The 24,227-nt window shown below is 45.2% G+C and overlaps 1 protein-coding gene across 2 annotated transcripts in view; it reads right to left on the bottom strand.

Moving 5' to 3' along the window:
• LOC136632081 (putative oxidoreductase YteT) overlaps nt 1–24,227 on the bottom strand; it is a 122,010-nt gene that overhangs the window by 72,852 nt on the left and 24,931 nt on the right. Inside the window, exons 1-5 of one of the 2 annotated variants that reach the window (XM_066606697.1) lie at nt 12,095–12,154; nt 9,919–10,003; nt 8,157–8,230; nt 3,929–3,988; nt 960–1,067 (exon numbers count right to left, since the gene is read on the bottom strand). In XM_066606697.1, coding sequence (XP_066462794.1) covers nt 960–1,067; nt 3,929–3,988; nt 8,157–8,230; nt 9,919–9,964 — 288 coding nt within the window. In that variant the 5' untranslated portion in view covers nt 9,965–10,003; nt 12,095–12,154. Of the gene's footprint in view, nt 1–959; nt 1,068–3,928; nt 3,989–8,156; nt 8,231–9,918; nt 10,004–12,094; nt 12,155–24,227 lie in introns of those variants that run through there. The other variant, XM_066606696.1, reaches the window with a different exon arrangement.

The following is a 24,227-nucleotide window of genomic DNA, read 5'->3' as shown; positions in this document are numbered from 1 at the left end:
ACTTACTAATGGGCTAGAAGAGACAAGGCTGGGTCTAAGCGGAAAGAAAGCACCTCCGCGTGAAGCAATTAGCGCTCGGAATCAAATGGCCGCCAAGATTTGTACCAATAATTGCCTCATGCAAATAAGTAAAACAATGAATGATGGGCGCTAAAAATACCGTTCTTTTTTGACTAAATTAATGAATTATACATAAACTCTTCAGCATGCATTAACATTGGCTTTGTCTACTTTTTACAACCCATTTCTATTGTCCCAATGCATCAAAAATAAAACAGTTTAAACGTAAGACTATTTGCAGAGATTCTTAGTTTTTCATTGGCATTAGGTTGCAAATAGTCTTATTATAATGAAAATCACCTACTGTCTTGTGTATACAGCTCTTATGCAGAACTATATATGTCTCCATGGCAACAGACTACAAAGAAACCCTGCGTAGTCTGATCCTGCATTCATACTGTCTTACATCTATTCCCTGCAAAGCCCCCCAAAATTAGCGCTTAGCCTAGAAGGACACATGGGATCACCAACACTCTAACCTCCACCATTTCTATTCTATTATAGGGGCCTCGTGTGGCAAAGAGTGTTAAGGCTGCAGAATGCAGTTCTAAGCTCTCGCTCATGACCTGAAGGTTGCGAGTTAAATCCCCGCGTGGTTCAGGTAGCCGGCTCAAGGTTGACTCAGCCTTCCATCCTTCCGAGGTGGGTAAAATGTGTACTCAGCTTGCTGGTGTGTGTGTGTGTGGGGGGGGGGGGGATAAATTACCTGAAAGCACTACGGAATAAGTTGGCGCTATACAAATAACAAGTCCCTTCCCCCTATTATAGAAATGGCATGAAATTTCAATTTATCTTTCAAAAAGTCGCATTTTATGCTAAAACACAGCACAAACACTTTAATAAATGTAAGCGAAGGTCTACAAGAAGAGATAGGTAAGTTGTTAGCTAAGAAAGTTTACCTTGGTTCTCCTAGAAATAGGATGATACCGCATGACATGTCCCACAGCAAGTATGACGCCATTTTCTTTACAAGCGTTAACTATTTCACAACAGTCTTCAGGAGTAACCTAGGAAGACAAAAAAAGAAAACTCTGATTAGTGATTGTTTTGTTGTTGTTCCTGATCTTGTGTATATAACAAAAAAAAAAAAAGAAAGAAAACCTCTGCCCGGGAGGCACCGGGCAAACTAGAGCACTAAACTAGCATACCTGTAGTATGTGGAGTCCGGCACATGCGTGTTAGAGAATATATCACACGGTACTGAGCAAGGTCGGTTGTTTCTGTTAGTGCCAAGTCTAGTTTTTCTGCTACCCAAACATATTCCAGTTCTGCCAAACAGGCTTTGCTCATTCAATAGCTGAGAGCTGCCTCTAATTGGTCCCTGCGCTCAGCCAATCAGAGGCAGCACTCACTCACCCATTCATGAATTCATGAATGGGTGAGTGAGAGCTGCCTCTGATTGGTAAGGGCTGTGATCAATCAGAGGCAGCCCATTCAGCAGCCGGGGATTTTAAATCCCCGCCTGCTGAATACTACATAGAGTAGTTCAGGAGAACTGCTGGCTGGACGCGGCTGAACTCCGGCTGCAGGAAAAAGGTGAGTATACTTTTTTTTTTTTTTTTTTTTTTTTACACATTTTCAGGATGGTTTCGGGGAAGTGCTTATATTTTAAGCCCTTCCCCGAAAATTCATCCCGCGATCGCCGGCAGCCCATTGCTTTCAGTGGAACCTGCTGTATTGCCGGCTCCATTGAATTAAATGGGCGAACATTGTTCTTCTCTGCCACTGCTGTTACAGCAGTGGCAGAGGAGAACGATCTTTAGTATATGTTCTCAATGGGGTCGGCGCTGCTGCCGCCGGCCCCATTGAGCGCATATATAGGACACAGCGATGCGCAGAACGCAGATAGGCGCGTTCTGCGAATCGTTGTGTCCTATAATTTATCGCACATCCGCATAAAAAGCGGACATGTGACCGATCCCATTGGGATGCATTGGGTCTATAGATCTGCAGATCGGACGCGCGTCTGCAGATCGGACCAAAAAACGCTCGTGTGACCAAGCCCTGATTGTTTGAGTCTATGCAAATGTCTTTAGGACAAGACTGAAAACTGCCAGAACACAAGTGTTGTCTTGGGGAAGTAGTGGGGGCTTTGTGCCTATGGAATCAATAAGGTGTTAAAAGGGGTGTCCAGGATTTGAAAACATGGCTGCTTTCTTCCAAACACAGCGCCTTGCTTGTCCATAGGGTTGTGTGTGGTATTACAGCACAGCTCCATTAAAGAGAATGGGAACTGAGCTGCAATACCAGACACGATCCACAAACACAGGTAGCGCTGTGTTTGCAAGAAAGCAGCCATGTTTTCCTAACCCTGGACAGCCCCTTTAAAGGGGTTTTCCAGGGAAATACTGCTGATGACCAATCCTCAGGTAGGTTATCAATAGTTGCTCAGCGGGGGTCTGCCATTAATTTTAATTAGCTTTTAACTGTGCCTGCAGTTACAAGAACTGGCCACTGCACAGGGCTTTGAGCAGCAGCTTCCACTCCATACCCCCATGTGTAGCAGCAATGACATAGGGCGCTTGATTGGCTGATCAGCTGGGGTCCCAAGCGGCAGACTCCAGCCAATCAACTATTGATGACCTATCCTAAAGATAGGTTATCAATAGTATGTCCTGGAAAACCCCTTTATATGTCTGTAAGGAGTCTTTTATATAAGCCTTAGGACAAGAGTTTAAACTAGTGTCACAAGGAGACCAAAGGAAGCAAAATGCAATAAACTATTTAGTGTGGCGTGGCCCTTTAAGAACAATATTTAATTACATTTATTCAAAAAGTCAGTTTCTTCCCTTTTTTACATTAAGAGGAAGATATCAAAAGCCTAACTGAGATGTTATTTATACAGCACAAGGTTCTTTCAGGAAATTTGTCCAATCTGCATATGTAGACCGAGATCACAATAGCTCCATTATATAGGAAGAATGTAGACTGGTAATAGGCCATCTGTTGTTTGCAGTATTTAGTTAATTAATGGAAATCTCACCCACAATAAAATGCAGCAGAACAGTCTTGTGAACTTTGTGTTGGAAAGTCGAGGCCAAGTGCTTGTGAGCTCATGCATATGTAAGGAGCCCTCGTAGGGCAGCATAGAGGTATACAGGGCCACTTACCTACATGCATATGTAAGGAGCCGTCGTAGGGCTGGCATAGAGGTATACAGGGCCACTTACCTACATGCATATGTAAGGAGCCGTGGTAGGGCTGGCATAGAGGTATACAGGGCCACTTACCTACATGCATATGTAAGGAGCCGCCGTAGGGCTGGCATAGAGGTTCACAGGGCCAATTACCTACATGCATATGTAAGGAGCAGCCGTAGGGCTGGCATAGAGGTTCACAGGGCCACTTACCTACATGCATATGTAAGGAGCCATCGTAGAACTAGCATAGAGGTAGACAGGGCCACTTACCTACATGCATATTTAAGGAGCCGCCGTAGGGCTGGCATAGAGGTACACAGGGCCACTTACTTACATCCATAGGTCTCCAATTTCATATAAAGGCATAGGCCAGTTTCATATATGCGTATTGCAGCACATCTGTAAGGGCCCATGCCCACAGACGTTTTTTTCACTGCGAATTACGTGGGAGTTACACGGGCACGTGATATGCGGTGAATGGAGTCAATGGACTTTCATTGGTCCATGCACACGGGCGTGTGGACACTGCGTGTCGATGCATACGAGAAATAGATCGCAGCATGCTCTATTTTTCTGTACCACGCAGCGTGATCCCTATACATTGGTATAGGCAGCGTATGAAAAAGGTTTTCTTACCTGCAATGGTCAAGGAATGTCTCTATTCTCTCCAGACGTGTCTGAAGAAGAACCAAAGAAATACATTGTACAGACTGCATGTAATCACTTACTGCCATGGGTTTTTCCAGAAGAATATGATATCCCTTCTTTGCAAATGCTATCGCTGGGTCCTAAAAACAGACAATTTAGATCGGTATTTAATAAAGATGATGCAACAAAACTGGAACAAATGTACAAAAAATAGGTACTAGAGACAAGAATATTATCTACTGTGAGATATAAGGCCTATGGACAGACAGTCATTGCTGGCAAAGCCAGGAGGGATAGCTAACGGCGCGTCTAAACGCGCGCCCATTGTGCGCTTTTCGGGCACTGCTAGCTGATCGTTAAGTTCAGTCCAACATAAAAATCGTCAGTCAGTCTTATCAGCTGTTCGCCACAGGGAGTGCTGATAGCATTGTTTTCTGTGGAGAACAAAGGATCTGAGCGCAGATAAGAGCCCTCGGGCTATTAACTGCGTTCAGCTAAGGCTTCATTTGCATACTTAAGCTACTCAATAGTTTATGCAAAATGATCGCTCAAAGCTGTCACTCAAATTATTATTTGAGCGATCATCATCCCGTGTAAACCAGCCTTAACACTAGAGAAGAGAGTATACAAAAAGATCTAGATAAGCTTGCACAGTGGGCAGCGACTAAAGGCCCTTTTACACACAACGATTATCGCTCAAAATTTGCTCAAAAGCTGTCTTTACAGCCCGGCGCTCAGAGCGGAGGCTGCAAAAGACAAGCGGGGTGTCCCCGCTTGTCTTCTGAAAACAGCTGTTCTTCGCTCCGAGCGCTCGGATGTAGGACGTTGCAGGATACAGCTGATACTATTGTTTCTGCTGTATCCCGTCCCTGATAACAGGCTCAGTATGAAGAACAGAGCAGCCCAGCTCTGTTCTCCATACCTGGCACGGAGCGCCCGGCTGTATACCAGCCGATCTCTCCGTGCAGAAAACATCTGGATGCAGAAGACAAGCAGGGACACCGCGCTTGTCTTCTGCATCCTCCGCTCCGAGCGCCCAGCTGTATAACAGCCAGGCGCTCGGAGCGGAGAACAGCTGTTTGCAGAAGACAAGCGGGGACATCCCTCTTGTCTTCTGCAGTCTCCGCTGGCAGTGCATGGTGGTTGCTCATCTTGAGCGATCATCTTGCGATGTAAATGACACAACGGCGATCATTCAAAAGTCTCTTGAGCGACACCTTTTGAGCGATTATCGTTGTGTCTAAATCAGCCTTAACAGAATGGTATTTAACAAGGAGAAATGCAAAGTCCTACATCTGGGCAAGAAAAATGAAAAAAAAGCACACACAGAATGGGAGAAATTGGGCTAAGCAGCAGCACATGTGAAAAAGACTTGGGCATACTAATAGATCATAGACTGAACACGAGTTAACAATGTGATGCAGCAGCCAAAAAGGCAAACACAATTTTGGGATGTATTAAGAGAAGCATAGAGTCTAGATCACGTGAGGTCATTATTACCCTCTACTCTTCCTTAGTCAGATCTCATCTGCAATACTGTGTCAGCGAGGGTGATCAATGAGTGGAACAGGTTGCCACGAGAGGTGATGAATTCTCCTTCAATGCTAGTCTTCGAACAGTGGCTGGACAGACATCTGTCTTTGATGATTTAATAGTCCTGCATTGAGAAGGGGTTGGACCAGATGACCCTGGAGGTCCCTTCCAACTCTATGATTCTATGACAATTTTTGTTCTTGTAAGAGCAGAAACTGAATTCAAAATAATGGCAGGTTATTTGTGGCCCCTTAAAAAGGTTTTCTTGAGGCTAGGTCATCAATAGGTGATCAGCGGCAGTCTGTCATTCGGATCGCAGCTGATCAGCTGATTGAAGTGAAAGTGATGCTCAGGTGAGTGCCTGTCACTTCAGCCTATACTAGGCACAGGGCCACACATTGTATAGTGGCTATGCCTGGTATTACAGCTCAGTCCCTGAGTTGCTCTTAGGCCATGTGACATGTGACAAAGGAGTGTGACGTCACAGGAATGAGAAGAGGCTAAAGAGTTCATCCAAGCACCATGGCCACAGCAATCAGCTGATTAGCGGAGATCACAAGCAGGCGTATCCCCGCTGATCAACTATCTTAAGGATAGGTCATTAATATTGTAGTCCTGGAAATGCTCAATTCTAGAGAGTGCATGACATGGTTAAAAACAACAAACAAAGAACACTCACTGCTCTGATCCCTCTCTAACCCAGATCCGCTGCTCCTGTCCTCACCACTAGGCCCTGTTTAACAGTTTCATATACATATAGGGAGTCTAGTAGTATAAATAAAGCATTATAGTTGGGGGCCCCGTTACAGATTTTGCATTGGGGCCCCGAATCTACAAGCTAAGCCTCTGCCTTCCACAAACCCCACTTAATAATGCCTACTGACATGTCACCTTTTTCTGGCTTTTACCTAGAAAGCCTTCCTGTAGTAGCGCTTCCTTTAGAGTCGGGGCCCCCGCACTGCGTGCGCATGTATCTGGTGCTGGAGCTTAGCCCCATTCTGTTGACAAGCAGCAATGCTCCATCATTTTGCTGGTCAGTGAGGGTTTGATTGTGTGAGTGCTGGGGTTCCACCACTGATAGACTATCCTAAGGATAGATCATAAATATGAAATCCCCTTTAAGGCTGGGCATGTCATGCCAGATCCAATTAAAGGGTAATCCAGTCTACATTTAAAGGAGTTGTCTGGGACTTCTACTATTGATGACCTATCCGTGAGGCCCACATTTATTATGAACAGCAGTGGAAGCAGACAGCGCTGTCCATATTGAAGTGGCCTGGTTTGGTACTGCAGGTACAGCTCCCATTGAATTCAGTAGGAGCTCTGCCTGTAGTACCAAAGTGGGCTGCTGCAATGTTGACAGCGCAATCTGCTTCCAGCACTGACAGCAATGCCAGAAATCAGCTGATCAGCCATGATCCCAAGCGGCAAACCCCCGCTGATCAACTATCCTGAGTAAAAGTCCTAAACAACCCCTTTAAATGAAGTCACTGTCCAATGAAATTAGTCAACCCTGTCCATGATTGTCCAAAATGTAATACTTAGACTACCTTCACACAGGTGAGCGCGATATTGGGTTTGTCAATGTGCGTTTTATTCGCGAATGCGTGGCGATTTTCATGCAAAAACGCTTACATCACTTCTCTGAATTTCTGACCCCCTGGTGCTTGCTTCATGCGTGTCGGAAGATCGGCAAGTGATTCCCATTGATTTCAATGGGAAACATCACATCACGTGATGTGTTTGACTGCCACATTGAAAACAATGGGCGATGCTTTCCGAGGGGCGCAAAAAAAAAAAAAAAATAGGACATGCAGCGATTTTTTATCTTGCAGCATCACTCATGTGTATGACTCCGTTTAAAAGAACGGAGTTTATACTTGCGTGTCTCGCAACGCACGGACGAGATTGAGCACTACACTATGGAGAACACATCTGGACCTCAATAGGCTAAATAGCCTTTTAAATCAAGGAAGGGGTGTCAACTGGCCCTGCGTGCGCAAAAGGATCCAGTACTATTCAGAGATCTGTGCGTGAATGTATGTCATCAAACCTCGTTAACTGCACAAATGTGTTGCGCTGAATTGCCGCCCTTATTCACATATCCATATAGTTTGTCCGTGTTTGCATCGGGCTGCACATGGAAGTGCACGGACCCATTGACTTTAATGGGGCTTTTAAAAAAAAACACCCATTAACCCGGACCCGCGGATCTGTGCTTAAAAAAAAAATTACAGCATGCCCTATTTTGCGCTGTCTGATGTGTAGTGGCCATAAATCTTTGGCGCAGCTCGCATACGCCTGTATAAATAAGCCCTAATGGAAATCTACACATATTCTCTACCAACGTTCATTAGGACAGAACTACAGTAAGTGATCAGCAGCAAATGATTTCTACTCGAGTGGGAAAATATAAAATAATGTTGCAAGGATGAAGTAAAGGAGCGTTACTGTAGCATCACCACCTACACAATGTAACGAAATCCCAGCCTCATGTGATGGCAGCTTAAGAACCACTATAGCTGTTGGAGGGTCTGCAGTGCAGGTGCAGGATTGGGGGTTGTCAAATACATTTGTGTGCCATCTGGTTGGCATTTCACAACAAAAGATGTATTGAGGTCACCCTGGGAGATGGTAGACATGAAAGAGAATTTGGCCTAGAGCAGATGCTGGTGGTGCACCCAGCGAGAAGAGCCGGGACCTCATTACAGCCTCCCCCTCGCACCTGCTTCAGCATCGTGACTCAGATGGGCCTCTGCATTTCGGAACATATACCTTATGTAGTCTGTCCGGGGTTGCGATTATCACTGCTTCTGCAAATCTCTCACGTTCTGCAGCTTCTCTCCAGTCTGCAGAAAAAAAATATTTTGGAAAATGTTTAGCATTAAATGTCTCAGCTAAAGTATATGGAAATAAACGTGTTGGCTGCAAGAATAGAACTACTTAAAGGGGTTGTAACAAGATTGCTCTTAATCACCTATGGATAGGTGATAAAAGTTTAATCGATGGGGGTCTTACTACTGAGACACCCACCGATCCTGAATATGAAGGTCCCATGTTCCCCCTCCTCCTAATTGTGGCTCGCTGTGAGGAGGAGATTGAATGGTGCAATCGCTCTGCATGTACGGTGCCACTCCATTCATTTTTAGTGGGACTGCCAGTGATAGCTGAGTACTAGGGCTTGGCTAAGATGACAAGACATCCTGATTTAGGTGGACAGTTGCGCTTTGGGACTCTGTCCTGCTGTTCTTTGGCTCCCTAAGCGGGATAGCCTTTTGTCCTGGGGACAGTGATTACCAGTCGGCTCCCCGGCTGGTAATCACTCAGCGGTGCTGCTACGGATGCACAGACTGACAGCAGTGTGTGCACCCGGGATCCTCCTCCCCTGACCGATCCTCCTTGCTTCCGCAGGAAGAGAAGAGAAGGCGTCAGAGTGCACACACTTCTACCCGCAGCAGTGCCAAGCAGGTAAGCAGCGGCGCTTTGAAGATAAGAAGGAGGTAAGTATATTGGTCTCAGGGGGGAACTATTACTACTGGGGCTGATAAAGGGAACACTATTAGTAATAGTGTCCCCTATATCGGCCCCAGTAGTAAAAGTATTACTACTGAGGCCAATATAGGGGACACTATTTCTACTAAGGGCACTGTGGGGGTCACTATTACTACTGGGTCCAATATAGAGGACACTGTTACTACTGAGGCCACTGTGGGGGTCCTAAAGCCAGTACTGCATGAGGTGACGCGTTGGATAGGCTCCAACAGCAGAGAGGCTGGCAATATACAGTAAGAGAACACCGACAGACGTCTTCCAATATCGGACCTGTACAGCCTTAAATCATAATGTCTTTAGAGGTCAGACAGTGGATTGGAAAGGGTTAATGCAGAATTACGACTCGCACCCCAGAGTTGAAATTCTGCTGTGTGGAAACTTACCCAAAGAAATGTTTATCAAGTAAGGAGCTCGGGTGGTGTAGCCTGTGGATATTGTTAGGGACTTGACACGCGGGATGGAATTACGACGCCTGACACAGCCAAATCCGCTGCCATGGAATTCCACACCAAATTCTGCAGGTCTAACTGAAGATTTTGATGTGGAATCGCAGGCAGGTTTTAAGCCATTTTTAAATCCGCCTCAAAATCTGAAGGTATCCTGTAGATTTTGGTGTGTAATTTTCCGTGGCTTGCGGTGCATTGTGCGAACTGTTCCGTCCCACGTGAAATGTCCCTTAACCCTTTCCAATCCAATTTGTATCCTCGTTTTCCTAGGAGGCTTACGCTTTTTCTTTTGTTATACAACAGCGCTATTTGCTGGCTAAAGCCAGTACTGCATGAGGGGACACGTTGGATAGGCTCCGACAGCAGAGAGGCTGGCAATATACAGTAAGAGAACCCCGACGAAAGTCTTCCAACATTGGAGCTTTACATCCTTAAATCATAATGTCTTCAGAGGTCAGACAGTGGATTGGAAAGGGTTAATAGACTTCATGTTCTACGTGCATTTTTATTTCACTAACACAAAATCAACGTATACATACCATCAAAATATTTATCTTCATCTATACGATGCATCAACTTAAGCATTTCTTTCACACTCGCTCGAGGATCTACAGCTCCGACAACCTGAGAAGAAGGTTGTGTAAACGTAACAGTGAGATTCTGCATTCCGTAATCCAGAAAAGGACTTTTTCTAAAGCACAAAAGTCCAGTATTATGTGAACTGTCACCGGACTAAGCAGAGATAACCAATCAGGAAAATCCTCAAAAGTTACAGTATCACATTTTGTGCCAACATTGAATTTTGGGCCGTTTTTTTGAAGGTTATTTACCCTTAGAAGTAAGTTTTAAATACGGTACTTTTCTATGAAGATGCAGAATATTTCATAACCACCTGGTCTCATTTACTCAACAGCAGATTATAGAATTTTTCTGTATATACATTAATATACCGGCATGATGCTACAAACATTAAACCATTCACTTGTTAAAATTTAAAGGGCCACTCCGGTGATTTTTCTTTAAAATTCATTCATTATGCAGTTAGCCCCCAGCATATATAAGTGAGCTAGTGTTACTTCGGTTAGTAGTTATTTCTTTTTGTCTGAACCTCCCAAACAGAGGATCCAAGGCAGATATGAAGGCAGCCTTCCCTGGTACGGTGACATCTATGGGTCTGGTTGTGCCCATTGCTGCAGCCCAAGCAATATGGCCTTGGCTTTGCTAGATAAAGGGAATGCAGTGCCACTGTCACTTAGCTTCCAAGGATGGGACCCCCAAGGACCCTTCACTGATGACTTGTGTGATTAATTAGATTATGAATCCATACAAAAGGTTTTAGGTACTGAGTAGAGATGAGCGAGTATACTCTATAAGGCCCATTACTCGAGCGAGTAGTGCCTTAGCTGAGTATCTCCCCGCTCGTCTCTAAAGATGCGGGGGGCGGGGAGCGGCGGGGGAGAGCAGGGAGGAATGGAGGGAAGATCTCTCTCTCCCTCTCTCCCCGCCGCAACTCACCTGTCACCCCCGCCGGCCCCTGAATCTTTAGAGACGAGCGGGGAGATACTCGGCTAAGGCACTACTCGCTCGAGTAATGTGCCTTATAGAGTATACTCGCTCATCTCTAGTACTGAGTATAAACAAAAATTCAGTGTTTATTGACGGTTTCCCCAGAATAAAGTATGTATTCTGTCTGTTTTGTACTTCTGCAGCATTCACTGGAAAAACACCAGAAACCGCTCTCATAAACACGTCCGTTAAACCAAAGGAACTTCATCGCTTCCTCTTTTAAACTTTCGCTTGTTGACTTTATGAACATTTCAAGGGTATATGAGATAGTGAACTCGTTAGGCGATCAGTGAATACAGCACTGCAAAATAAAGAAGGCCCAACTTTCTTTTATTTCATTCAACTTTTTAGGTCTCAAAAATTGCCCAATGCCCACGGACGGATTTTCACTGCCAGACACCCGCCGCGAACGCCACAGCAATGTCCATCCATAGACATGCTATGTTCAAAGATTCCCTTGCCGGCGAGCGAAAAACAACTGCAATTTTCCGCTCGGGGGGGAGAATCGCAGCATGCTCTATTTTGTGTGGTAAATTGCAGCTTCCATTTCAGTCAATAGAAACCATTCGTCCTGGGAGACTTCCACAGTAAGCAATGCGGAAGTATTGTGCTAATCCGCATCATAGCTCAGAACCGGCGAGTTATGCCTAGTACTGCACATGCGTGCCAGCCGGCTGAGACAATCACAGCGGAATCCGGACAGGCGAGTATGGGTCTCTGGGGGGCACTGCCGCTGCAAGATTTTGCAGCCAGAATCCAACCCGGCCATGAGGCCTCAATACTGTAGCAGATTGCTTACAATTTCTCGTTTAGGCCATGTTCACACGGGATGGATTTGCTGCAGATATTCTGCAGCAGATCCGCAGCTGAAAGCCTGCATCAAAACCTGCACCATTTCACACTGTTTTTAATGCGGGTTTTGCATATCAATTTTTCGTACACGTCAGTTTCTTGGTCCCCAAAGGGCACATGCATGCTGCAAGCCCTACCCCATAAAGAGCTACCTCCTCTACCCAGCTTTCCAATCTTCAGTCAATCCAGCCAGGCTTCTGACTATTTAAGGCACTGTCCTACACTAGCAGGTGACTGAGCAATCAGTCTCTGTTAGGTCTGGCAGATGTGGGCGTCGTTCTCTGAATCTGTGATTACCTTTTTTCCAGCACTGCCATGGTTAAATTGGTTCTGCCTGTTCTACCCAGCTGCAGATTGTTGATGATCTCTTAAACACTATATAGAGGCCTCCGACCTGTCAACCCCTGCTGCAGTGTTGATGTATGAGCCTTCATGTATACATGTGTTGCAGCTGCTCCTGTTTGTGGCTGTGTTTGCAGTTTATGCTTGGTCTTAAGTTTGCTCAGTACTTCCAGCTTGGTCCTGAACTTGCTCACTCCTTGGTTCTGCAGACAACGTGGTGTTATCCAACTTTCTGGCTGGTGATCAGTCCTGAGAGGGTTAATCAGCACCTAGGTTCTCGCGCGGGGCCGCCCTTGTCAGGGCAAATTGTCTGCTGTTGATAGGCAGGGACTTTCCATCTCCTACTTCCAGCTTACGGCTAGACCCCCTGGTCACCTTGCATTCCAACTCGCGCCTTCCAATGGTGAGCATCCGGGTTTCCAGAGTCTGTTCCATCTACTGTTGGGCAACACAGATCATCCACAGCAAATGCTTGCCTGAGCTCTCCAATCCGGACTATAGCTCATTATTTGTCTATGTGTTCCTTGTCTGCTGCCTGCCGTGATGCTTGGACTGATCCATGTTGTATAAGTATCCCACTTTTCTTACTCCAGCTCTGTTTTACTCTACACCTGTGTCTCTAATTATAACCTCTGGTACCGAATTACGAAAAACCCTGACCAAGTGTGTCAGCTGCCTCTTAACAGACTATTTCTAGGGTAACAGTTTCCTGAAGCGAAGACCAGATTCCCATTGGTGGGGTGAAAGAGTGAAAAACAGGTAACCCCATGTGTTAACCCTGGCTCTAGCCCCAAATCAAGACAGTTCTGGGATGCAGAGGATCCACATCCACTGTTGGGACACCAGCCTAGATAGAATAAAATGTTTACGAAGACAACAGGATTCTTTTTAATTGTACATAGAGTCAAGAAACATGAGATGAACTTTTTTTGTATATCTGAAGTCCTTCTTTAATCCCACCAATGATCCAGGATGTAGAGATATGTTGAGTTGTTCAGTGATGGCCTACAATATAGTGATTAGATGCAGTTTATAATGGTGCCAGAATAAAGGTGGTCACCAGTGATTAAGCTACTTAGGGACAGTGCCTCGAAAGGGTCAAAACCGCCTGTGTCTCCTGAAGCTCCATAAAATTTTGTATGTTGAACCAACTGTCAGGGCGCGCCACCACTGCCTACTTGGCTTACCTGCTGCTGGGGCCATGGTCAGACATCGCCATCAACCACTCACAGCACAATAGCTCCCTCTTCTACTGGCTCTCTGGTGTCTGCCTGTAGGATTTGGACGCACTCCTGCCCCTCACTTAACGGGCCAATGCACGCTCCCTAACCCTGTCCCCCTTCAATCCTGCCACAACACCTGCTATATTAGGCATGCACACCCTAGGGTGGATGTCCAAGCCATTGGTTCCTATCCATTGTTACAAAGCCCATGTTAGTGTTTTTTCTCTGGCCTGTTTTCCTGACTGCTGTGCTCAAAACATTGGCTACATTATTGTCCTTTGCCATTTGCCTGCTGCCTGCCCTGATCTTTGCCTAAAACTGTTACTGAAGTTGTGCTGCTTGCCCTGACCACTGCTGGTTATACGGACAAGCCTCAGTTCACACCATCTGGTACCACGCCTCGGCCTCGTGCCGCATCATCAGCCACCCAACCATGACTATCACGGCAAGTAACGACTTGGGGACTCTGCAGCGAAGACCAAATCCCAAGTAGAGGGTTCAAGGGTGAAAACTGTGGTGCTGCTTCCATTGATAGCCCAAAGTCAAATCAGTGTGTGGCAAAGCGGATCCGCATCGATCTGCCTGACACCAACATACTCCAAAAATTTGCAAGGTTGCTTTCTCGTGAACATTTTTGTATCTCACAAAAAAAACAAAAAAAAACCTCCCCCTTTCTTACTATGAATACTCTTGAAGCCCACAAAATGGCTTCCTCCGTCGGGTCGGAGACATTTTGAGGTCTGCAAGAGCGCAGCCATACAAAAAAAAACCCTCCTAGGCTATTTGAATACATCCTATAAATCACCTAAACCATGTGTTTCTGTACAAGCACGGATGAGGGAGCTCTTGTTCTATATACAGTATCTATGAAGTCAGATGTTCTACACAACGCCTCCGAGATGGTAAAACCCAAACAAAAAAAAAAAAAAGCACCCTCTAAAATTAAAGCTAGAGTTCTTGCCAATCCCATTTTCCTCTTTCAACAAAAGCTTAGGTCGTATAGTGTTATTTTTACCATCTCTAAATAAAGCGGTAGTGATTGATGCCGCAGTTCCGCCCCTACAATTCCTCTCTTTTCCAGAAATACACATTGTTTCGGTTAGGGGGGGGGGGGGAGAAAAAAAGTCCTGCAAGTCCGGATTGGCTGCAATCTCCGACTGGTTTCAGCCAGACAAGTCCCTCTTTTTTTTTTTAAGCTTATCTCCTATTAAAATCACCCTTGTCCTGTTTTTTTTTCTAAAGGGAGCCAGGAAGAAGCTGTTCTAATCTTCAGAACATAACCTTGTAACTCATAAATCTTTTTTGTTTTTGGGTTTATGCCCGGAAAACAACGAAAGATATTGCATCATGAACTTTTTTTTTGTTGATTCCAGCTAGCAAATGCTTGAGTTCTTACAGAGAACTCGGAGAGCAGAATATCCCTCCCACTCGCTGGAGACACAGTGGAAGCAGGATCCATTACAGCTCAGGCGAGGAGCACGTATTCAAGAAGGCACAGTAGGAAATCCAAGAAGAGTTCAAGAAGAGACTTGGAGGAGATGCGAGGTGCAATTTTAGCAGAAGATTCTAATTAGTACTATTTTTGTCGCGTCTCTATTCTTTATTTTAACTGAAGAGATCATTTTTATTTATTTTTTCCACCTATTTTATTATAATTTTTTTATTCTGCCACGACTAAAAGATGCCTTCTCTGTCAAGGATGTGAATGCTATTGGGCCGACGTGTTGCGAAAGGTGATTTTTATTTATTCATCTGTTTGTATGCCAAATTAATTTTTTGTAAATTGTTTTTGGACATTTTATTATAGATGGTGGCTGTATGAATAAATGTTTTTGGTATTTTGTATATTATTTTGTACTTATTATTGTATAGGTCATGCAGGACTAGGTTAGTATATTTGGGTATAGCATTTAGTTCAGCATTAGAACGGGCATAAAAAGGTGAAAAAGTTTTTTAAAAATCCAGATTTAAAGTTTGATGCAGTGATGGATGTAGTGTGGCTATATAGATAGGTAAAAACATGCAGGTACTTGGATAGGGGACTGATTGAGATAGGAACGAAAAACTGGGCAAATGGGGCAACCCTTTGTAAATCACCACTAAGACCAGGATAACCTGATGCCTCTTCAATTTAGAGCACAGAACCAGCACGTGACGCGTTTCGGGGACATAGCCCCTTCCTCAGGACAGCTGGCTGGTACACTGTTTAGGTAACATACATAATAATCACTCCTTCATTTTAGACATCTTCACCTATCTGTATATCTTTGCCTGTTACCTAAGCAGTGCACCATCCAAGTGTTCTGAGGAAGGGGCCTGAAACGCGTCACATACACTGGTTTCTATACAAATAAAAGAGGAGTTTATTCTGGTTGGAGAAGAGATTATTCACAAAGGATAGCACCATTTGCCAAGTTTTCCAGTGTTTTATCTCCATCTCCAATAACACACCCGTCCACAACTGAAGCGTCCCTTGAGCTGGCAGTGCCTTGCAATAGCACCTTCTGTATTACGGTCACAGTCCCTACAAGGACATATACTACTGTATTCTCAGACCAATTTCTTTGGAGTTGCTCCGCCTATCTGTACTTTTCTTTGATGGAGCAAGGGTGGTTTGAGTATTTCCAAAGTCTGAGGATCTTCCAGGGGTTTTCACATAAATGTCTCTAAACTTTATAATGATGCACAAAACAAAATCTCTAAGTGCCAGCTCTTTGGGCAAAAATCCATATGAATGAGAAAAGTTAGAGGAACATAAATGGGGATTCTGGTTAAATGGAGAGGCATTATATCAAATAGCCACTGGTGGGCAGAGGAGTATATGTGAAGACACAACAGGTCCAACCGTGAGGTAACAGGGATGCAGCAAGTCTACACCGGGTTCCAGTTAACGAAGAGCAAGGAACTGGGGCTACAGTAGGCCGAGGCTCACTATAAATGGACAGCTCGATAAGTGTTCACGAATCCTAGTTTCCTCTGATGGTAGGGTCATAATGTGGTGTAGATCACACAAAGTCATGGATTCATCCTGTCTTGATGCAACAATGCAGGCTGCTGGTAGCAATGCACTGGTAGGTGGAGCATTTTCCTGGGCACACATTTGGTGCAACTTGTACATCATTCAATTCCCAGTCATTGTTACAAGGCTTGTATAAAGAGTCTAACATGGACTTCTGGGAATGCTGCCTTCCAGTAGGTGGCGCTGCAGAGGTACTGTTCCATCTCCCTTATTTGTACATCATTTACATGTCTTGGTCCACTTGTGTATTGCTGCTGACTATGTTCATCCATGCATATAGAAACAAACACGGTGCTAGCAGCACAATCCAGAGCACTTAATAGTGAGGCAACATATGCAGAGTCACCTGGAACCAGAATCCATGGATCCAATCTAGACTCACAAAGTATTTGTAATTACAAAAGTATCTGTTCTTGACAAACGCCATTTTGGTCGAAACATTGCTACTACGTCCTTGAATGCAGTCATGTGTCTTCCATGTCCATCGACAGTCTACCCATCTCTTAATACATTGCATGGCATGTGATAAAGCAACGATTCCACAAACATGACAATGTGTTCAAGATGCCCCAATTGTCCCAGGTCACTAATCCTGAAGCTTTGGGGTAAAATGAGAGCCTTGTGTGGCACAGAGTGTTAAGGCAGCAGATATGCAGTCCTACGCTCTCGCTCACGACCTGAAGGTTGTGGGTTCAATCCCTGCTGGTTCAGGTAGCTAGCTCATCCTTCCGAGGTTGGTAAAATGAGTACCCAACTTGCTGGGGGGTAATAAATACATTACTTGAACGCGCTGTGGAATAAGTTGGCGCTATACAAGAGTTATTTTTTACTTTACTTTTACTGCAGCATGAATAGGGAGCAAATGTGAGATGCTTTCATATGTACAACTTCTAATGATTGTTTCGACGGTAGCACCTTGGGGGTCCTGGTGGTCATTGAGGCAATACTGAATGCCACAAGTAGACACAGGTAGAATTTGCCACCATCTCAATAAAGGGTATTCTAAAGAAGACAAATGTACATTCTAGGTCATTGGTTGTGTAGACTAATGGTTAACTTAGTCGCTTCTGAACACAAGTCCACACCCTCCAATATAACCTCCGGAGTGAATGAGTCCCTCTGTGATCTGGTGAAGCAGCATCGGCTGTACATCAGAGAGTTGGGTTTATAAGCCTCGCTACCCTTTGGAAACCACGAGCATCTATGGCTCATGCACAAAGTAAACTGGCAAAAGGAACATGAAACCTGAAGCTCCACCGCTGGAAAACAGTAAAATGGTCCAATAAGTTGTTTTTTTCCTTACATAAAACCACCCACAGTGACTCACACTACTGGCTGCACTAGCCACGAACGGAAAGAGGCGCGATGGTCTGCATTACGCAGAAAGAGAACGGTCTATTGTTTTATACAGCGACATGTGTCCTCTGATCACACGGGACACATGAGGCTGCTGTATGGGCATAAAACAGTAATGTTTCCTTATACGTACCTTACAGGAGCTCACCTGGTCCTGCACTGCCACTCCCCGTATACAACGGTGCATGACGACATGTTATCCAATGTGGCGGCACTTCACATGAGCGCAGAGCACACTAGGAACAACACATCACACGCGTGCATACAGGGAGCGGCGGAGATACTGTAAGGCCTCATGTCCACTAGAAAAATACAATCCGTGCAGAATCCGCGGCGGATTTGCTTTAAATGGTATTTTTTTTGCATGCAGATATCCGCACACATTGCTATCAATGTGATAGCAATGTTGACGATCCGCGGCAAAAATGGAGCATGCTGCGTTTTTTCTCCCGCGCGTGAAAAACACAATTCTTTTAAAATGCCATCCGCGGGTGCAAAAATCAATTTAATGAACCGCGGATGGCCAATGATTCCCTATGGGCAAAATCCATAGAGCTATGGAAAATCCGCACCAAAATCTGAGTCTATCAAAAGCCTCGTCAAAATCGGCATCAAAATGAACCAATGGTGCGGATTTTGACGTGGATTTTGGCTCCACAGCAGATTTCACCCATTCAATTGAAACAGTGAAATCTGTTGCGGATCCGCATCCACAAATTGGTGGAGATTTTGATGTAGAACTTGGCGCGGATTTTAATGTGGATTTGTCCACTGTGGAAAATCCGCTACATTTTTAAACACACCCAAAGCAGCACACGGAGTCCCCTGCGGCTCTGGAATATGGAACTGGAGACGTCTGAGCGCCGCTGAATTGTGGGTGCCATATCTTAGAGATAGAAGCAATAAGGGGACATTCCCACAGTGCATTTCACTTCGCAGTGGGGGTTGGGGGTGGGAGGGAAGGGTTTACATTACAGGTACCGTTTCACTAAAATCCGCAGCATTTCTGCTGCATTGTGTGGATTTTGACTCGGTTTTTGATCCGGTACTGCTGTGGATTTTTCTGAGGAATTTTCAGCTATGGAGGATCCGCAGAATTTCCGCTACGTGTTTATAGGTCACGGATTCGCTGCGGATTTTGTCATGCATGTTGGTATACTGATCTGCAACAGATTTCACCCGTTCAATTGAATTCAAACTGAAGGAGTGAAATCTGCGGCAGATCTGCACCAAAACCGGCAGCAAATGAGCAACCTGTGAACGCAGCAAGATTTAGGCTAGGTTCACATGGGGTGGAATCGCCGCAGAATTTCCGGGCAGACTTTTGCAAACATTTCGTAGAAACACTGCGGACAAGCCACGCGGAAACTGACATGTGGCGTGGAATTCAATTTGGAAGTAGCTTTTCCGCTATAGACATTCCGTGAGATTTCAACGGGATTTCCGCCCCATGGGAACCCACCCTAAAGAAGAAGTATGGAAAAGTACAAATGGACTCCAAAAAGAAAACATGTGCAGCGCAGCAGATACAATATATCCGGTCACGCTGTTTACCGCGCTGAACTGTATAAAAATGACCACAAAACTCTGATGCCGGTATTTAATGGCCCATGGGGCAAAGAGGATGATGAAGAATGAAACCAAGATGTAAAGGAGAGAGCCACTAAACCTAAATAGGAGCTGCTAATATCATTCGCAGACACGTAGGTCTACAACCTCAGGCCTGCGCTACATAAAAGGATTTGTGCGGCTTTTTGTGCGCGTGCGGTACACAGTGGGAAAAAAACATGGATTTCAATGGGTTCGTTCACACAAGCGTGTTTTGCACGCACATTACATTCACGCAAAAAATGTGCAGCTTGCTCTATTCTCCAGCACAAGAAAATAGAGCATATTGCCCATTTCAATGAATAAGAGTATGCGGGCGTGGATTTTTGCAACCCGCAAATGCGCACAATTTGCTTGCGTATAAGTACAGTAAAACACACATGTGTGTGCAAATAGCCAAGCACATTGTGCAAATGCGCTTAGACCTGCGTGACACCGGGCAAAGGATATACGGTATTAAGGTACGAGATTTTTGTAAACTAAGGCTGGGTTCACATGGGGCGGATTTGCCGCGGAAATTCCGTCCGTAATTTCGCCGCGGCAAATCCACCTGCGGCCGTTAATCCCGGGATTAGTCAGCCATGTGGACGAGATTTCGCAGAAATCTCATCCACACGGGATGGCGAATCCGCTGCGGCAAAGCTGGCAGAAGCTGGCGCTGCGACGCGGATTCGCCGGCCGCAGCATGTTAATTTTTTTTCTTCTTCCGCTGCGGCCGCACTCTCCTCTAGCGAGAGAGCCAGCGGCCAGGCTGCTTCAAAACCCGCAGCTAAGTGCCGCGGGTTTTGAAGCAGCGCTTCTCCCGGCGGAAATCTTGCAGTTTTTCGCTGCGGCCAAACCGCGAGATTTCCGCCAGGGAATCCGCCCCGTCTGAACCCAGCCTTAGGGCCCATTCACATGTGCGTATTTTCTGTCCGTATTTTTTTACTGACTGATGGGCGTATGCGCTGATACGTTTGTCACTACAAAGCATATTAGAGCAAGAATAAGGGGTGTTTGTTTTTTCGGACTAGTCAGCCAAACTCCACGCTACAGCCCACAAATTTGAAAAAAAAAAAAAGAGATACGGGAAGATACTTCTACAAGTAGTATTAACGCTTGAGAATCCCGATTGTGGAAACAAAATCATTGAAATCGATGATTTTGTGTCATCCCTTTATGCGGCCGTGATTATCACGATAATGGGACAAAATCCAGGTGCAATAAGGTTTTTTTTTTACTTGCACCCTGTTTTCTGCAACATCACTTGGGTCTTCTTGTGTTTTTTATTTCAGGAGTGAAAAACGTGTGATCCACAGATGCAACAAGATACACCAAAAACACATTTTACAGAACAAAATCACATACGCCCGTGTGAATCAGCCCCATCAGTCATTCCACTGAGTAAAAGCTCCTTCACAGAAGTGTTTGCGCAAAAAACACTCGCCGCAGCTCATGAACGAGGAAGGATGTATTCTTTCCCTTTTGTTTTCGTAGGGTTTCACGCTTCCCCTTTGACCACCTCTTATGAACTTCTATGGGGCATTGCTTGAAATAAACGCAGGAAAATAAAGCAGGTCCTACTTTTTACCATGTGCGCAAAATGTGCTTACGAAAACGCGCTCCTGAGAACGAACCTATTGAAATAAATGGGTTGCATTCTTTGTTTTTGGCACGTGCAAATACCCGTGCAAACGTGGTCGCGTGGAGAAGACCTAAGGGTGGTTTCACATGGATGTATGTGCGCCCGCAGCACGCAGAGAATAGAACACACTGATATCAATGGTTTTATACTCATTTCCCTTTTTGCGCACCAAAGGGCCTTAGAGGTGTATGGGGAATGCACACAGTAGGATGAGCAAAATGCAGCGCAAAACATTGAGGAAACGAACACATCTAGATTTCATTAGGCTAAATTGCCTTTTAAATCAGGGTTTTCTTCATAGCTTAAAATGGCTGATAACAGGGAACAGCAGAACACTTTCAACTACATGGTAAAGGATATAGGATAAATGTTTGGGTTAGTTTCCCTTTAAGCTGCACGTGATCCGATGTCTTTACCATGTAAGTAATTAAGTGCAATTTGCGGAATTCAAAAAGTGAAGAGACTGTAAGTAAATAGTGAAGCGACATATTTGGAAGAAGAACAGCGTTGGACAGGAGTGACGTGGAGTAGAACCGGCGGACCGGCGGGAACTGCCTGGAATGAAATGACTCAGAACAGCTGGACGTGTTACAATAGACCGCACGGCGCTGGGAGTGACTGTATTACGCAGACTCCATTCCCTTCCACAAGGGGGCGATGGTGGAACAGTAATGGATAGCTGAGGCTCCTTTCACACTTCTTCTCTTCTGTACCTCCCAAGTTTTCGTTCCGAGTATACATGACAGAAACCTCCAATACATACTTGCCAGTGCCACTTAGCCCCTTCTGCTGCCCGTCGGCTGCCATTGTAAAAAAAAAAAACGTTTCTGTGGAGGCGCACGGAACAGCTGAGACATGCGTGCCTCTGCCTATAGTAGACGCATCGTGCGGCAAGAGAAATCCTATTAAGACCAGCGTATGAAATCCCAGTCTTCATACATTTACCCCAAAGTGTTAAAGTAAGCCAAGCTTCTTCCACGTATCCGCACTTACAGGGACTGCTGCGCAGTAACGCATCTATTATCGCCTTTTATTACTTTTACAGAGGTTGTGCCAAGTTATCCCGTATCCACACCACAGGGAGTAACTTTATGATCGGCGAGGGTCCAACCACCCGGACCCCCACTGAACCCAATAAGAAGGGTCTTCTTGGTCCCAAATTGAGGAAGCGGAGGTTGCGCAGACACGCCGTCACTCCATTCCCTTCAATGACAGCCCTGGAGATTACTTAATTGAAGCCCTTCGGCAACCTCCGGCATGGTCACTGAAGTGAATGAAACCAAAGCGCACCTAGACAGCCTCCGCTTCATTCAACAAGCGGTATGCAGAAAAAGCAAAAAAGTCACACATTTTTGGACAAATACCTGTTTGCACAAAAATATGAGACTTTTTACGTTGAAAAGGGATGTAAAAGCTTTAATAAATGTGCCTTGGGTGACTTCACATGGGCGTATGTGCACACAATACGTAGAGAATAGAACCTATTGATTGGGTTTGTTCACATTTCCCAATTTGGCGCGCATTTCTCGTGTGTAAAAAAAAAAAAATTCGGACCTGATCTATCTTTTTGCGCATTTGTACACCAACGTTCACCATAGAAGTCTATTGTGGGTGCGCAAGAATACATGCAATGCGCAATACGGTGAAAATAAAGAACACCCCAAATATCCTTAACACCAAACAGACTTATCTAATAGTGGAACCGGACCGGAGCCGCTGACTTGCCAGAAAATCTTCAGAGTAGAAGTATAACCAGCATCCTGAATGAGGAGGAGCCAGAATAAAAGTGCACAGACAAGCACCGATTGGCCGGCTGTAGCACCCGCCTCCCAGCCAACCAATCATCCACACACGCTCATGTCGGCGTCCGAGCCCGGAATGCCACTGAGTATGCCATTGTGTGGGTCACATAGGCTGCGGCTGATGCTGTGATGTCACTCCAGTCCTGATCCGACACGGCCCGGAGATCCGTGATACTGTGAGAACCGGCATTTGTAGAGTATTTCGTAGAGTTTACCAATTTTCCCGCCTGATATCATCGCACCGTTCAACAGGATTAGGATTCTAGTAGATTACACTTATTAGCGCCGTTGCGTGTTCCACTCATTCTAACACTGCTTGCTGTCATTTCTGTATTGTACGATGTATCCCAGAGAATCGGGTTCCATAAAATGCTTTTCTATTAACTCTTCTCTTTCCAGTTTTGAGCATTTCTATGGTCTACACTGCTTTGGCTTTGTTCGTTATCGCCGGCCTCCCATCATTAAGGGGCCGGGACGCTCGTAACGTTTGTTTTGGAAAATCTATAAATAAGGAATTTATAGAGGTAAAAAAAATCATAAAAATACTGTTTGCCGTACGTATAATGCGCTCCTTTAAGTAGTGACTGGGAAGGATGCCAGCAGCTCTTGTGGGACTCTCAATATCTAATCATTAACCATTGTAATATGGCAGCCGGCGTCCTCGCGTGCCCTCTGCCAGAGAATAGCTGAGCTAGGAGGGGCGCCATTACCCTGCTAATATAAACGCAGACATGCCCCCCCCCCCCCCCGAAGGATATTTATTCACCTATCCCTCTCGCTGGCTTTACATAAGGGCTCGCTCACACGGGCTTAGGGGGGCCTAGAAGCCCATTCATTTACATTGGGCCATTCAGATGCGTTTTTTTTTCACATGCGTATAATGTGAGTGAAAAAAAACGCACAGCATGTCCATTGATTGCAATGGGTTAATTCTCATTTCCTTCCTTTGTGCGAGCGCAAAAAATAGGGCCTGTTCTAGGTTGTGCGTATGTTGCGCACCAAAGTAGCCCATAGAGGTTTATGTGAATTGCGCAAGTGCGCACATATGGAGCTCTCTGCCTGAGGACGTGGTGATGGCAAAATCCATAGAGGAGTTTAAGAGGGGACTAGATGGCTTTCTAGAGCCGAAGGATATTTCAGGATATAGACATTAGGTGACCAGCGGGTTGTTGATCCGAGTATACAGACCGGTAGGAACTATTAGAGGTTGATCCAGGGATTAGTCTGATTGCCATTATGGAGTCAGGATGGAATTTTCCCCCTGAAGGGCTAATTGGCTCCTTCCTCTTGGGTTTTTTGCCTTCCTCTGGATCAACAAGTAGGAACTAGATGGACATTCGGCCTTACATACTATGTTACTAAATGTACATACGGGTATTCGCAAAACGCTGTGCAAGTAGCACCTCATTTGGCTTAATAGGCTTTTAAATCAGGGCAGGGTTATTCCGCCACCGAT

The sequence above is a fragment of the Eleutherodactylus coqui genome, chromosome 6 (genome assembly GCF_035609145.1).
Source record: "Eleutherodactylus coqui strain aEleCoq1 chromosome 6, aEleCoq1.hap1, whole genome shotgun sequence".
NCBI lineage: Eukaryota > Metazoa > Chordata > Amphibia > Anura > Eleutherodactylidae > Eleutherodactylus > Eleutherodactylus coqui.
This window is presented reverse-complemented; position numbering and strand designations above follow the sequence as displayed.